At 45.8% G+C, this 14003-nt stretch overlaps 1 protein-coding gene across 1 annotated transcript in view; it reads left to right on the top strand.

The window, feature by feature from the left end:
* ERGIC1 (endoplasmic reticulum-golgi intermediate compartment 1) overlaps positions 1–13786 on the top strand; it is a 55859-nt gene extending 42073 nt beyond the window's left edge. Inside the window, exons 7-10 of the mRNA XM_083871591.1 lie at positions 1424–1484; positions 2584–2684; positions 5020–5142; positions 12191–13786. Coding sequence (XP_083727717.1) covers positions 1424–1484; positions 2584–2684; positions 5020–5142; positions 12191–12298 — 393 coding nt within the window. The 3' untranslated portion in view covers positions 12299–13786. The remainder of the gene's footprint in view (positions 1–1423; positions 1485–2583; positions 2685–5019; positions 5143–12190) is intronic.
* Positions 13787–14003: the final 217 nt, after the last annotated feature.

The raw sequence follows: 14003 nt of genomic DNA, 5'->3' as shown, positions 1-14003 counted from the left end.
CGGGGCAGACGACTCTCCTGACAAGGTTAAACCCAGGATTATTCAACACCATAATGTAGAACTCAGTAGAAATTATGATTAAAAATGCAACATCTATTTCCACATCTCTCTCTTTACTGGGTTCCCTGACAGCTGGAGGTAGGAACTCATTGGTTTGAATTTTGGTTGTCTACACGAGGGGAAAATTTACCAAAAGTTTAAAATGAACCTTAAAGTCTCTGGCCCAGATATTCTGTAAGAGACTTCTTAGCTGTATTAGGAATGGAACATAACACTGTAGCCCACTCCAGGGGCTTCTTTTCCTTCTTCTGCCTTTTACAGTGAGTAAAGGATGAGCACAGCCTGCAGGTGTAGTTTGGGAATGGCTGTGGTTGTGTGAAATCCCAGCAGAGCAAAAAGCCCTGCAGCAGGATCAGCTGTTGCTTTTGCTCTGCTCCTGTTCCCAGTTCAGCCTTCCAGTTGAACTTGCTGATTTTGTCTCTCCAGAATTTCCTTTCTGCTGAGCAAAACTGGGTCATTGCTGCTTCCTCCATCATCCCCTCTGAAGTGTTGGGGATAGGGGAATGTCCATTAGGATGAGACAGAGACATCCACATGCTGTCAGTTGTGGAGAGGGTCTGGGAGGGAGATGGCATTGCCCTCTTGGTGAGGTGAAACTGTCACACCCATCACCAAATCCTCCTTCCAAACTCTCCTTCCCTGTTGTCTGAGTTAAGGTCAGGAATTTCTGGGTTGTGGAGTTCTTTGTCCTTTCTTTGGACCTGGTGAGCAGCACAACCTCTGACCTACAGCTGCTGCCGTGGGCTTTTCCCTGTCTGGAGAGTTCACACATGGATTATTCTGTTGGTGGAGATCAGACTGCAGGTCACAGCGTGTGCAAGGCATGGAAATCCTGTTATTCTGGGCAAGCAGACACTCACAGCTCTGAAATCAGCTGCAGGAAAAGCTGAAGGGATGTCAGTGTTGGGATGTGTCCTTCCCATCTCCAAGGCTGATGGGTTGTACAGACCCAGCTGCTCTGACATGAGCCACCTTTAGAGCAGAAATCCTGAGTTTTCACCCCAGTGTGACTCCCATTTATTTCCCTTAAATAAATTAATTTCACAGTTAACTCTCCAAAGCTCTTAGGAAATAACCTCACAGTGAAAATTTCACAACTGGCCTCTTCCAACTGCAATTCCTTTAGCTTTGGAGTGGTTTTGGAGTTTCATCTTGTAAGATGTTGTGAAATCAGCTTTTTCACTTGGAACCAACCACTGTGATGATGGTCACTGAAAGATATTTGGGGTCATCTTTCACTGGGTTGAGGCTTTGTTTTTTTGGAAAGGTTGAATCAGGCTGATCCTGGTTACAGGGCAGGGAAGCAAAGGTCAAGAATATCAAGTCAGAGCAGAGTTTCTTCATTCTCCTTTTTGCTTTCCAGGTCCACAACGTTCACGGAGCGTTCAATGCCTTGGAGGGAGCAGACAAGCTCAGCTCAAACCGTGGGTATTCTGGGGATTGCAGCTCTCAGCCACCCTCTGCAGGAGGGAAAGCAGGGCCATTCATGCAGCATTGATGTATCCAGGAGTCTTTTATTGGCCTCTTTAGCCAAAATGATCCAGACACTGCTGGCTGACATTTCCATTTCCTCCAGTGCTACAGAAAAGGCTTAGCCCAAAAGGTCCTTTGAGTCCTTGTGGAGTTTTTTATCCATATCCTGTTCTTGTAGTGTCCCTTTGCTGCTGTTATTTCCACCAGAGCTTTTCCTTGTACTTGTGTTGCAAATTATCTTTAAATTTCTACTCTGTGGATGGCAAGAGGGACATTTTCTTGGCCTTTCTTTATGACCAGCACAAAAAGGAAAATTCAATACATGCTACCATTCAGTGTAGAGAGTTGTCTCTCAAATATTCAGGCTCCTGCAGGCCATCAGTCCTGTCCATTTCTTGGAACAAAATTCCTATGGCTGTTCCTGAAGCTATACAGTTGTGGTTTGGGGAATATTTTTAACCTCCAGGAGCCAAATGTCATCATGTTACACCTGGCTAGAGGATCCTGGAGAGATGTCATTTAGAATTGTGTCTTAGAACTGTTTTAGCAGACACAAAAACCAGAATGAGCCATTTAAATAATGAAAATAAAAAAGAGTTAAGCAGCTGTAGGAGAAGGAAGATGAGAAAGCAAAAGAGAAATGGAACTACACAGGTCGTGATACCTCAGGGGTTTTTTTTGTCAAAATTATCTGCAGCTCAGATAACCTCAGCCAGTTCCTGATTTAACCAGGCTGGTTGTGGTGATGATAAAAGTGTTGCCATTTATAGCTGCAAGGTTCAAGTAACCCAAACCTTGGGTGGGTTGTGGAACCCAAACCTTGGGTGGGTTGTGGTCCTGCAGAAGTGATGGGTGGCTTCTGGTGTCACCCAAGTCCCCGACAGAGCGCTGAACAAAGTGCAGAACCGTGGGCTGGGAGGTTTTGTCACTGAGATGAGGAGGAGGAAGACACTCCTTTTTGGTGCCTTGCTCCACTTTGAAATGTTCTGTGGGCTGGTTCCTTTCTCTCAAGTGCTCACTGTGTCCTTCCCTTTCCTCCCCTGAGCGCAGCCCTTGCCTCTCACGACTACATCCTGAAGATTGTGCCCACGGTGTACGAGGACATGAGCGGCAAGCAGCGATACTCCTACCAGTACACGGTGGCAAATAAGGTAAAGGAGCTGCTGCTCCTCCTCTCTGCAATCCCAGGGGATGTTCAGGCTCCATTCCTTCCCCTCCTGCTCCTCTCTCTGTGTGTGCCCTGTACACAGGAGTTTGTAGGTGAGCAGTAGCCTCTGCTGGGAGAAGGAGGAACTGAAGCTCCTCATAGTGAGGCTTTTTTCCTGGTGCTGGGGTTGGGGTTGTGAGGGCTTGGCAAAGCAGGTTGGTGGTGCTTTAATTCCTGTGTTCTTCCTCCTGGCTTTGTCACCTGTCAGTTTGGGCTGGTGTGGATTTCTGTGAGTTGAGTGGGAGGAACTCCTGTTGTGCCTGTCAAGGTGCATCTGAATGGGAGCTGCGATCCAGCTGAGCACACAGAATGTCACTTACACCTGGTTTTAGTGACAAAACAGTCTCGGTTTTGATGGGTGGATGAGACAAAAAAGTCAGCAGAGTTTTTGGGTTTTTACAAATGTTGATTTCAGACATTAAGGCACTGAACTGTAGCAGCAAATATGTGCTGGTTGAGTGTTTAACAGCCCCTGCTTTATGATAGTGAATTATCACAGAATCCATTAGTTTGGACAAGATTCAAGATCACCAAATCTACCAGTGACCAATTCCCACCCTGTCACCCAGCCCAGAGCACTGAGTGCCACATCCAGCATTTTAATAATTCAATGTATTGATTTTTTTTAAGAAGGAAAAAAAAAGGCCTTATTTACTTTTTAAGGTAGAAAGCATCTTCAATTTTTATATTGAAAATGATTCACCACTCAGGTGTTAAATGAAAGTCCAAAATCTGTTTGTAATATCTAATTACTTCTAGTTTGCCCTAACTGATAATTAATCACAAGCTCTCCTGGTTTAGTTCTCAGATTAATGTTCCTGACTGGTGACTTTTGGGCTTGCCTGTATGTTGTGTCCCAGGGATTTGAACATCTCCCTCTGTTCAGATTACAATGTATTTGTTCTGCTTAGTGTCACAACTGCTGTTCTGATAAGACTCCTGTGACAGGAGCTCTGAAAGTAATTTGGAAAATAGACAGCAGGAGCTTTTGACACTTCTGTGAGCTTGGCTGCAAATTGGGGCCTTCAGCCAAGTCTGACTCATTAGGGCAGGATTGCTGGTGGGGAGAAGGGGAGAGGGAGGAAAAAATGAGGTCAGTTCTGTCAAAACTGAGGTGCTGAGAAGCACTGCTGCCTCTGTGCTTTCTTCTCGTGGTGCTTCACTCCTTAACTCCCACACTGAGCAGTGGGAAAGGGAAATGGGAAGCCACTGGAACAATCTGGCACAGGGTGGCTGGTATGAGGAGAGGCTGAAGGGTAAACTCTGTCTCATCTCTTAGCTCCTCTGTTTCCTCACTTCCCACATAACCACTGTCCCAAAGGGAGCTGCAGGACTCCTGTAAAAGCCTTGAAAATGTCATGACTGGGGACTTCTGCTTCCCTCGTCATCATGGGATAAACTGCCTAAAAATAGGGGAATTTAGGATTTTTATAAGATCATTGAAGATAAATGCTGTTTCACTGGCACACAGAAAGTAAATAATTTATTTTTTTGTGTGTCATGTTCATGAGTGTCCTGTTGCTTGTCGTTTTTTCACCTTTCTGAAGTATTTGAGGCTGTCTTTACCTCCTGATCCTTGAAAACTGGTATCTGTCTCCAGTGAGAGCACAAACAAAATATTATCTCAAGAAAATGTGACTTTAGTTGCTCAGCTGATGTTGGTGTTGGTCCTGGGCACTGTGTCCTGCTTGGTGCTGTCCTGTGGCCATGGCTGGACCTGTCAGGAAACAAATGGATTGCAGGAGATTGTCACTGTAAATCTGGAAGATGTCTCTCCCAAACCAGCCTGGGATATTTTTCTAACCTTTGCCAATATTTTTCTGTTTGCATTTTTGTCCTGGCTTTCAGCAGGAGTTTTAAACGTGGTTTGAACGTGGTTCCAGATGATTCATATACAAAATATAGACATACATGTGATTTACAGAGCCCAAATTTCACCTGCAGCCAGGCTGTTTGTATCTAAATAGAGCAGAACTAGGATGGAGAGTCAGTGACAGCCTTTCTGTTTAGTCCTGTAGCTCTGAGTGAAGATGAGAGCAATCACCATCACTCTGTCCCCAGCTCTTTGGTTATCAGGCTGTAAGGAGATTGTTTTCCTGTTTGATAAGGACGGGAGGTGAGCAGTCACACAGGAATTCACTGTTTGCTTCTTCCCATCTGGTCCCTGCTACAAAACAGTGGGGTGAGGGCCAAACCCACAGAGGCAGTTCTAGTTTGCCACTCTCTGGAATGAGATTATTCACATTTTGTGCCATTTTCCCCATTTTTTTCCCCCTCAGGAATATGTAGCCTACAGCCACACCGGCCGCATCATCCCGGCGATCTGGTTCCGCTACGACCTGAGCCCCATCACAGTGAAATACACAGAGAGGAGACAGCCTTTGTACAGGTTTATCACTTCGGTGAGTTACCCAAAACCTTTCCTCCTCCTCCTCCCTTCCTCTGCCTGCCTTTCCTGCCTCTCCCAGAGGAATTGAGTTTCTGCCCCAGAGCCTTGTGACGTGCTGGAGATAAAGCAGCACATCACCGGGGTGGTGTTGAAGTGTGAGGTGAGTCCAGTGCTCTGATTGATTTAATAGCTGGGCACAAAAAAGGAGGAGAATTAACCTATTCCAGAAGTGCCAGGCTCTGTCTAGGCAGGATAGGCTCTATTGCAGCGTGTCAGAAGCTTGGAAGCAAAGCTGATGTGGTCAGCAGGAAAACTGCAATTAACTGCTCAGTAATGATGAGATCAAATGTGCAGAGAATCTGGAATGGTTTGGATTGGAAAGAACCATAAACCTCATCCTATTCCACCCCCTGCCACACCCAGGGGCATCTTCCATTATCCCAGGGTGCTGCAGCCTGGCCTTGGACACTTCCAGGGATCCAGGGGCAGCCACAGCTTCTCTGGGCACCCTGTGCCAGAGTCTCCCCACTCTTTCCACTCTAAACTCATCCTGTTTTTGCCTGGAGGCTTTTCCTTTGTTCAGATGAGGAAAGAGGAACTGTTAGATCACACAGAGCTGCCTGTCCTTGCTATCTGCTGCTGTTTGGGTGATCTTTACAGTAAATAGGAAGAAAACTGGCAGTGGAGATTTTACCAGCAGCCACTTCTCTCCTCTCCTACAAGACACTGAATTTTTTTTTTTTTTTTTTTTTTTTTACACTGAGTTTTACTCAGTGCTGCTACTTGGCTTAATATGGGAATGTCAGTTGCAGGCATTTACTCCAGGGTAGAAGAGCTGCATTATCAAATTCCAGAGGTGTTTTCCTGACGAGTTACATTTGGATCTGTCCAGAGAGCATCCTGCAGTCCTGATCTCAGCATCCAGAACAAAGCTGTGATGGCCAAACTGCTCATTAGGCAAAGAGCTATTTAAAGATCCTCCAGAACTTTAAAAAAAGTGTCTTCAGGGACTTGGCTTAAAATTGAAGCTGCAGTGAGCTGTGCCAGTGAGGCATGGTGGAATGTTGATAAATTGGCTGGAGTGAAGACCTCAAATTCTGATTTTTAAACTGTTTGACTGTTTTAATTGGAAGTCACATAAACAGCGTGGCAGAGTTGCACTTCAGGGTTTTGATTTTGCAACTTGTGATAAACAACAAGTTCCCTTCAGTGAACTTTAGACAGTGACCTCTAGAACACACAAATAACCAGAAAAGGGGGCTTGAAGTAAAACCTAAATGTCGTGGTGAAAGACTCTTCTCTTCTTAGCACGTCTGCTTGGCTTCAAAACATAATCCTAAAAAAGGTCAAACATCAGCATTTCGTGACTTGGCATCTCATTCTGCCTCTGCTTCTTTCCCTAAAATTGTGCTCCCAGAGGTTTCTTACACATCTCATTGGGGGTGAAAGTGTGGAGGTGTTTTCACGGGAAATGATTTGATAGCTGGGATCATTCTTTAATTTTATTATCAGCATTGATTCACTGCTGAGCTGCCATTAAATGCCTATAAAAAGCATCTTTTTTGAATTGATGAGTTGACATAAGGGACCACAGGGGGAGTATTTCCTCCCTGGTTGCCACAGTGACATTTTGGGTTTGTATCTCATTTGACTTTGTTTCCCAAAAACTGAAACGTGTGTCTCCTACTGAGAATCCGAAAATGGAACAGCGGTTCCACTTCTATTTCCGTAAAGATTTAAAGGTTGATTAATTTTCATAAAATAAGAATTTCAGTTTCTCCTCTTCCCCAAAATAACAGTCCTCTCCACACACCATATTCCTCACTGGACAAAGTCTGAGTGTAGAATCACTGGCCCCAGGATGAATTTTGCCCTGTATAATATTTAAAGGTAGCCAATATTTAAAGGTAGCCAGGCACTTTCTGGCTGCTTAAGGAGAGTTTTGCAGTTGATTTTTGGCTGCTTTTATTTGTCTTGTAAATGGCTGTGGTGTCACTGGGGGCTGCTCCAGTTGAATGTCCTTTCCCTGGAGGGTGAGGATGACACTGGTGCTGGCAGTGGCTGTGCCAGGGTGTCACACAGGTGTGACAGACACTCCTGGTGTGGAGGCAGAGCCTTGTTCCAGGGGCTGGAGCCTGGCTCTCAGTCTGGGCCTGCTGGGGAAGATGAATCAGGGAAACCTTATAAATATGATTGCTTAGCAAATGATTTTGAAAATATGAAACCTATAATTGAAATAGAAATGGAAGCTTACTTTGAGTTGTAGGATGCTGAGCCTTAGTTACTATAGAACCTAAAAACAATAGCCTGGCCAGCTGAAGGAGAATCCCTTTTAATTGAACAATACCTTTCTGCTGGCTGAGGGATCCAAAGGTCAATGTAGCAAAACAGAAAAATCTAAAGAGTAGTTTTTAGAGTTTAAAATACAACACAGTGTGGTAATGTAGTAATTCTTATAGGCTGTATGTAGATTCTATAGGATTTTGTGTCTTCTATTGGTTGGTCACTGTAAATTAGAATATTCATCACAAAAGGAGATAGAATGTATTGTAACAAAGACTTCACTCTCTCACTCTCTTTCTCTCTGGCTCTCTTGCTTGCTCTCTTATCCCTGCTCTCTTACCTCTGCTCTCTTCCCCCTGCACTCTGACTCCTGCCCCCTTGCTCTCTCACTCCCTTCTCTCTCAGCTCTTCCCCTCCTGTTCTTTCTCTTGCTCTCTTTGGAGTTTCCCTCCAGCCCAGGCTGGTGGCTGAAGGCAAAGCCCTTTTTACCCACGACCCTTGCAATAAACCCACATATTCTAGAATATCTCAGGTCTGCAGAGTTCCTTGTCCCTGTAATCCTCAGATCTTCCTACACGGGCCATCTGCTGAGCTGCTCTGAGCCTCCTTTGGGCCAGGACTGCTGTACAGGAGGGCAGCCTTGGCTCTGCTTTACAGCTTCACAGCCTTCCAGGGGGCAGAGAACAGCCTGGGAGGGGGAGCAGCACTGCATAGCATCAAAACACCTCCAGCCCTGCCCTGTTTGGATGACATGATGTGTTCTTTAGCCCCTTCCTGTATCTCCAGCGTGGCCTTTTGCATCACAGTTGCTCTGGAGACCAGTTAGTGATGACCAGCCCTGGGCTGAGGGCCAGCAGGGCTTGGGCTGGGGCGTGTGGAGTCACTGCCTGGCTGTGGAAAGCATCAGCTTGTTCTGAGCAGCAGCTGCTCAGTTTAAAAACCACAAGACAGGCTCTGGGATAGGGGGCTCTTTCACTGTTTATCTGGGCTCCCCTGTGGCTTTCAGGAAATTGAAATTAGTCCTGGGTTTGGGGGTGATCCTGGGGACTCCAGAGAGGCTTTAGGGGGGAAGGACACACTGCTGGGGGATGATCCCATGGGAGAGGGGTGTTGGCTGTTCAGCAGAGAGCCAGAGGCATCTCCTGTGCTCTTTGTCACTCGTGACTTTGCCCTCCAAAGAGCAGCATTACACATTGCATTACCTGTGGGAGCATTGCACACCCTCTCTGTCCCCCTTCTAACTCATGCCTGCTCCTTAGATTTTTGTGGTGGGAAGAATTATCCTCATTTTCTGTTCCATATCCTAATTTTCTGTACCAGAGGCTTTGGTTTAGCATAAGTTTTTGGGTTTTATTTTACTTTCCATGTCACGCTCAAAAAAGTTCAGTACTAAATAAGATTTTATGTTACTTGTGGGTCAGTGCTGCCACTGTCACTGTTCCATGAGTTTGCCAGGGATCCTGGAGTTAACCACAGATATTTGGCAAAGTGTTAAACACAGGGGGTTTTTTGCCTGTCAAACTGCACGGCTTAAAATCAACTCATCCCTCATAAAGAGGAGCCGTTCAAGACCTCCTGGTTGAGGTTATGGAGCAAGGGGAAAAGTTTCACTGCTGAAAATTCATGAGTTTCTTTAAGTGGCCAAACTGAAAGAAGGTTTTATCATGAGATCAGTGTAAGGGCTGGGAGGGGAGAGCAGGCACAAAAGCAGACAAAGCTCTGCTGAAGCATTCAAAATCCAAAGAATTTTTTTTCCCTGGTATGAGAGGACTCATCTGGGCTCTAGGTGTGAAAAAAAAATTAAACTGGGAATAATGGAGGGTGGCAACTAGAGCAGAGTGGTTGCAGGCAGAGAAATTTCAGCCATGGGAACTGGTGCTGACAGATGTCACAGGTTCAGTCCTGTGGATTTCTAAAGCTGTTCTGCAAGATGTGCTGAAAATCTCTAGGTGGGATTCTGCAGCTTATCTTACTAGGAAATACCTGGTGGTCCTGCTGGTCCCATCTGACTCTATAAGTAATTCTCAGAGTTTTGGACACCCCAGAGGAGCACAGTCGTGGATCTGTCACTTGCCTTTCTTCAGCTTTGCCTCCTCCTGTGTATCCACTCATGTTTTCCTTTAGGCAGGAGCCTGCATCCCTCTTTCCTGTGATCACCTCCTGTTCAAGGTGCATTCCTCATGTCCAGCTCTCACTGCTGGGCTTATTCCACTTGTTTCTCTCTTTCCCTTCATCCTTTAATGGCTGGGCCTGAGTCAAACAGACCTCGTGGATCTAACGCAGATCATTCCCAAAAATTGGTTCCATTAAATGTAAAGAAGTGCCTGATGCCTGCCTCCTGTACGTATTAGAGCTGTGATGATGAAGACACTGTGCTGAGGCAGAGCCCAGCACTGGCCACCAAAAGGACTCCAAACCCTTTTTTCGTCACCAGGACTCAAAGCTGTGTGTGCAGGAGGCCCCGAGCCAGTGCCAGGTGTGTGTGACTCATCCCCACTCAGCACTACAGAGCTCTGCAGATGAATTTAGAGGGTTTTTTGGGTTTTTTTTTTTCTATTCCCCAGCCCCTTGTGTTGCTGCACTGAAGTCAGATTTTCCTGCTGTGTGATGCAGAGTCTGGGTGTTGGATGGGGTTTGTGTTTGTGGTGTGACATCTGCTGTCAGCTGAGCTGCTCTGAACTGAAATAACCCAACAGCTCCATGGTGGGAATTTCCCCTGGGAACTCACCCTGAGGGGGCCACAGAGGCAGGAGATGGACTTGTCCCCTAAAAATCCTGACTTTGCCTCAGGCTGGTTTTAGCAGCCTCAATCTGCTGGAGTGTCCTGCAAAATCCACATTTCCTGCATCTCCCTGTTTCACTGAGCTCACTGAATATTTGTATTTTGGTTATAAATACACATGGAAAGGAGCTGTAGTTCTCACTGCCTTCACTCACCGTTTATGAGCTGTTTGTTCCTTCCCTTCAGTGCTGCTGCTGCTGCTGCTGCTGCTCCTCTTACGTTGATTTTTTGTCTGTGACTTTGCCCATGGGGTGTTGTGTTGGAGAGGAGACGTGGCAGGGTGCGTGTAGAGTGGCTCCACTTCCCTTCTGGGCCAGCTGTGTTGCAGTTTTATAACGTTTATCATGGAATTATTTAGGTTGGAAAAGACCCACAAGGCCATTGAGTCCAAGCTGTGCCCCATCCCCACCTTGTCCCCAGCCCAGAGCACTCAGTGCCACCTCCAGGTGACACCTCCAGGGATGGGCACTCCAAACCTCCCTGGGCACTTCCAAGGCCTGAGCCCCCTTTCCATGGAGAAATTCCTGCTGCTGTCCACCCTGAGCCTCCCCTGGCCCAGCCTGAGGCCGTTCCCTCTCCTCCTGTCCCTGTTCCCTGGGAGCAGAGCCCGACTCCCCCGGCTGTCCCCTCCTGGCAGGGACTTGTGCAGAGCCACAAGGTCCCCCCTGAGCCTCCTTTTCTCCAGGCTCAGCCCCTTTCCCAGCTCCCTCCTTCCCAGCTCCAGCCCTTCACGGTTTCTCTTCCTCTGAAGGTCCCAGAGCTGTTCACAGCACTCGGTGTGACCCCAGCAGTGCCAGCACAGGGGACAGTCACTGCCCTGCTCCTGCTCCCACACTATTTTTTGATACAAAAACATCTGGGTTATGCTCAAGACTGGTTTCCTACAAACCACCTGGTGGGGAGGCAGAAGTCAAACACCACAGGAGGGGAAGAAGGTCCCAGGTGCCACCAGGCAGTGTTCACATGGAAAGTGTGATAGACCACAACCTAACCTGAAAGTGTGACCAGCCATGGTCTAATTACACAGTTCCAATTTCCCAACTCCCACTTCTTTTACTTTGTAACTGTGATGCTCTTTTAATTTGGTCTTTTATATTGTGTAGGATGAGGTGGTTTTGAGATAACAACATTCTAAGAAGGGGAACAAGATGTGGAGCTTATCTCCTGAGAAGGACCTGCCTTGGAAAAGGGGGATTTGTTATGAGCTAGGAGCTGAAGGAGGGAGTAATCCCAAACCACTGAGCCATTGTAGCAGGGAAATATTTTATATTGCTGGTCTTCTCCAGTCTAAATTACTCTGTGATCCTGTTTCCACAAGGACTCTGGTTTGACAGAATCCACATAATAATTCTGTCTTTTTGTAGCACTTGAGAAGTGCAGTAGGCTGTTAACACCAATCAGGAGATTAATTTTATTTCTCCTAACTCTGTTCTTGGAAATAAAGTGTTTTAATTCAACCCAAGATCCACATCTTGTGTGGAAAACTCTGTCCCACCAAGAGTTAAGTTGGCTGCCCTGAGCAGCCCTTGTCATGGAAAGTGTTGTGCAGAGCTGTGGTGTCACTGGGAGCTGGGTTTCTCTCTTACTCACTGCCCTTCACGTGCTATTTCAGTGTTTTCTGCCTGTTTGTAAATCATTATCTTGTGAAGTAGGGAAAAAAAGGCCACAAGGCTGTGGTGTTTATAACAGAAAACAGTTGTAGGAAGATGTGAACAACACAGAAGTTCTAGAAAGCTGAGTTAGGTGGAGTTTAGCCCAGAAAGGAGCAGTGTTCCTGCTGTGGGAGCTGGGATTTGTGGTGGGCTCAGGCTGTGAGGAGTCCAGCACTAATTTATTCCACTGCAGGGAATGGTTTTTGTGAATGATTCTCACATAATTCCATCCCCAGTTCTTACTGTGCTTCCAGAAAATACCCCAGCTGCAGGATCCCTCCTCCAGTTAAAGCTGTGTAAAGGTTTCTCTCCTTGCTGACAAACTTATTTCTCTGTAATTGCAGATATGTGCCATCATTGGAGGAACATTTACTGTAGCTGGGATCCTCGACTCCTGCATTTTCACAGCATCAGAGGCCTGGAAGAAGATCCAGCTGGGCAAAATGCAGTAGCAGTGAAACTCTACCCTCGACTCCAAGGACAGGAGCAAAGATTGAGAAATCTACCACTACCTGTTTTTTTGTCTTTATTTTCTATTTGATTCAATCAGTATGTTTTTTTCTCTAATCAGGCTGTTCAGTGAAGACATCTTCAGCAAATCAAAGAAATCTCCATGCATTTCAGAGCTCTGAGAGGGAAAAAAAAATAAAAATCAGTGCAATCAGGGTGTGGATTTCGATTCCCTCCCCACAGAAAGAGAGGTTGAAATGCCATGTCAGATCTAAGTAAGGATGGCAGTCTGTCCTCTGGGAGGTTCCTATGGCAGTGTACAAACTAGGGAGTAGATGGCAAAGAGCTGAACTGTCCTGTGGCACTTTTTGGAGTTCTGTTGGATTTGCATGATCAGACAATCGACTTTTTGTATAGGGCAAAATTACACATGAGGAAGAAATTCCACCCATGGTGCCAAAAAGGTGATGTATCTGTTGGTGAGGAATGGAAAGTGTTAGTCCCCACAGCAAACCTAAGAGACAGAGGGCAGAAATGACATACCAAGAAATGTTTAGTGCTTCTATTGAAGGCTCAGTTGTTCAGATACAACCTTTCTAACCAAGTGAAAAAAGGAGAAGAGGAAGCCTTCCCCAGCTACCTTTTCCTGGGTGATCTGTGATCCCACCAGTGGAGGGCATTTCTTTTACCCTGGATGTAAAAGTGGTTTCATTTCTTCCCACTAACTGAATATCCAGTCTTGTGTTTACAGGTGGCATGAAGTAAAAACCAAACTGAGCAACACAGTTTTATGTGGCCTTTGCTTTGAAAGGGAATAGTTGTCTTTACAGCATTAGTTTTTTATTTCTTCTGGTTTTAAACACAGACCACCCAAAAGTCTGGATTCTACAATTCTGCTTTGTTATTGTTGTTGGGTTTTTTGGGTTTTTTTAAAGGTTTTATATTCTCTGTGCTCAGAAAAAATGGTGCAGCCTTCTGGGTGGATGAGCACAACTTCCTCTCTTGCTTTGTGTGTGTGTCTGTTCAATACACCTGTCAAACACAGGAATTCTGACTCTTCAGGATTTAAGGTGCCTCCCTTTCCCTTTAAAACTCAGTCAGGCATCTTTTCTGAGCCCTGGACTGACACTGTTCTCCCGCAGGTACAACAGGGCAGCATTCCCACCAGGCTGACCCTGGCTGGGAGTTGTGTTTTGAGCCCTTCAAATGGTACCTGAGCTTCCCTTTCCATTCCTTCAAGCCTTGTCTTCTGGAGCCTCCAAAAAACTCAGAAATGTGAGGGGGAAACTCCTGCCAGGGGTGTGTCTTGCATGTCGTGGTGGGCATGAGGTGACAAAAAATGACACCAAATGTGTCCACCAGTGTATTTTCCAGAGCCTCATCAATGTTCCTTGAGTAGTGACAAGTCTCCGCATGCCTTGTGAATGTCTGAGCTGAGGATACACAAATTTCAAGTCTTTCAGGATGGATTTAAAAAGAAAAAAAAATAATCATAAAGTAAAAAATCTTGAACTCAGTGCTGTAAATTCTAAGATGGATGCAGGGTTTCTCTTGGATGATATTTGTTCCCTTTTCCTGGAGGCAGAACCTCCAAACTTTATGCTGTGATGATACAGAATCGTTGAATATTCAGTGTTATTGTTAGAGTCAGATGCATTTCAAAAGAATTCCTGATGGTCTGTTGGAATTGTCTCATTGCTTTGGAAG

Source organism: Zosterops lateralis (assembly GCF_965231275.1).
Source record: "Zosterops lateralis genome assembly, chromosome: 14".
Classification (NCBI taxonomy): domain Eukaryota; kingdom Metazoa; phylum Chordata; class Aves; order Passeriformes; family Zosteropidae; genus Zosterops; species Zosterops lateralis.
This window is presented reverse-complemented; position numbering and strand designations above follow the sequence as displayed.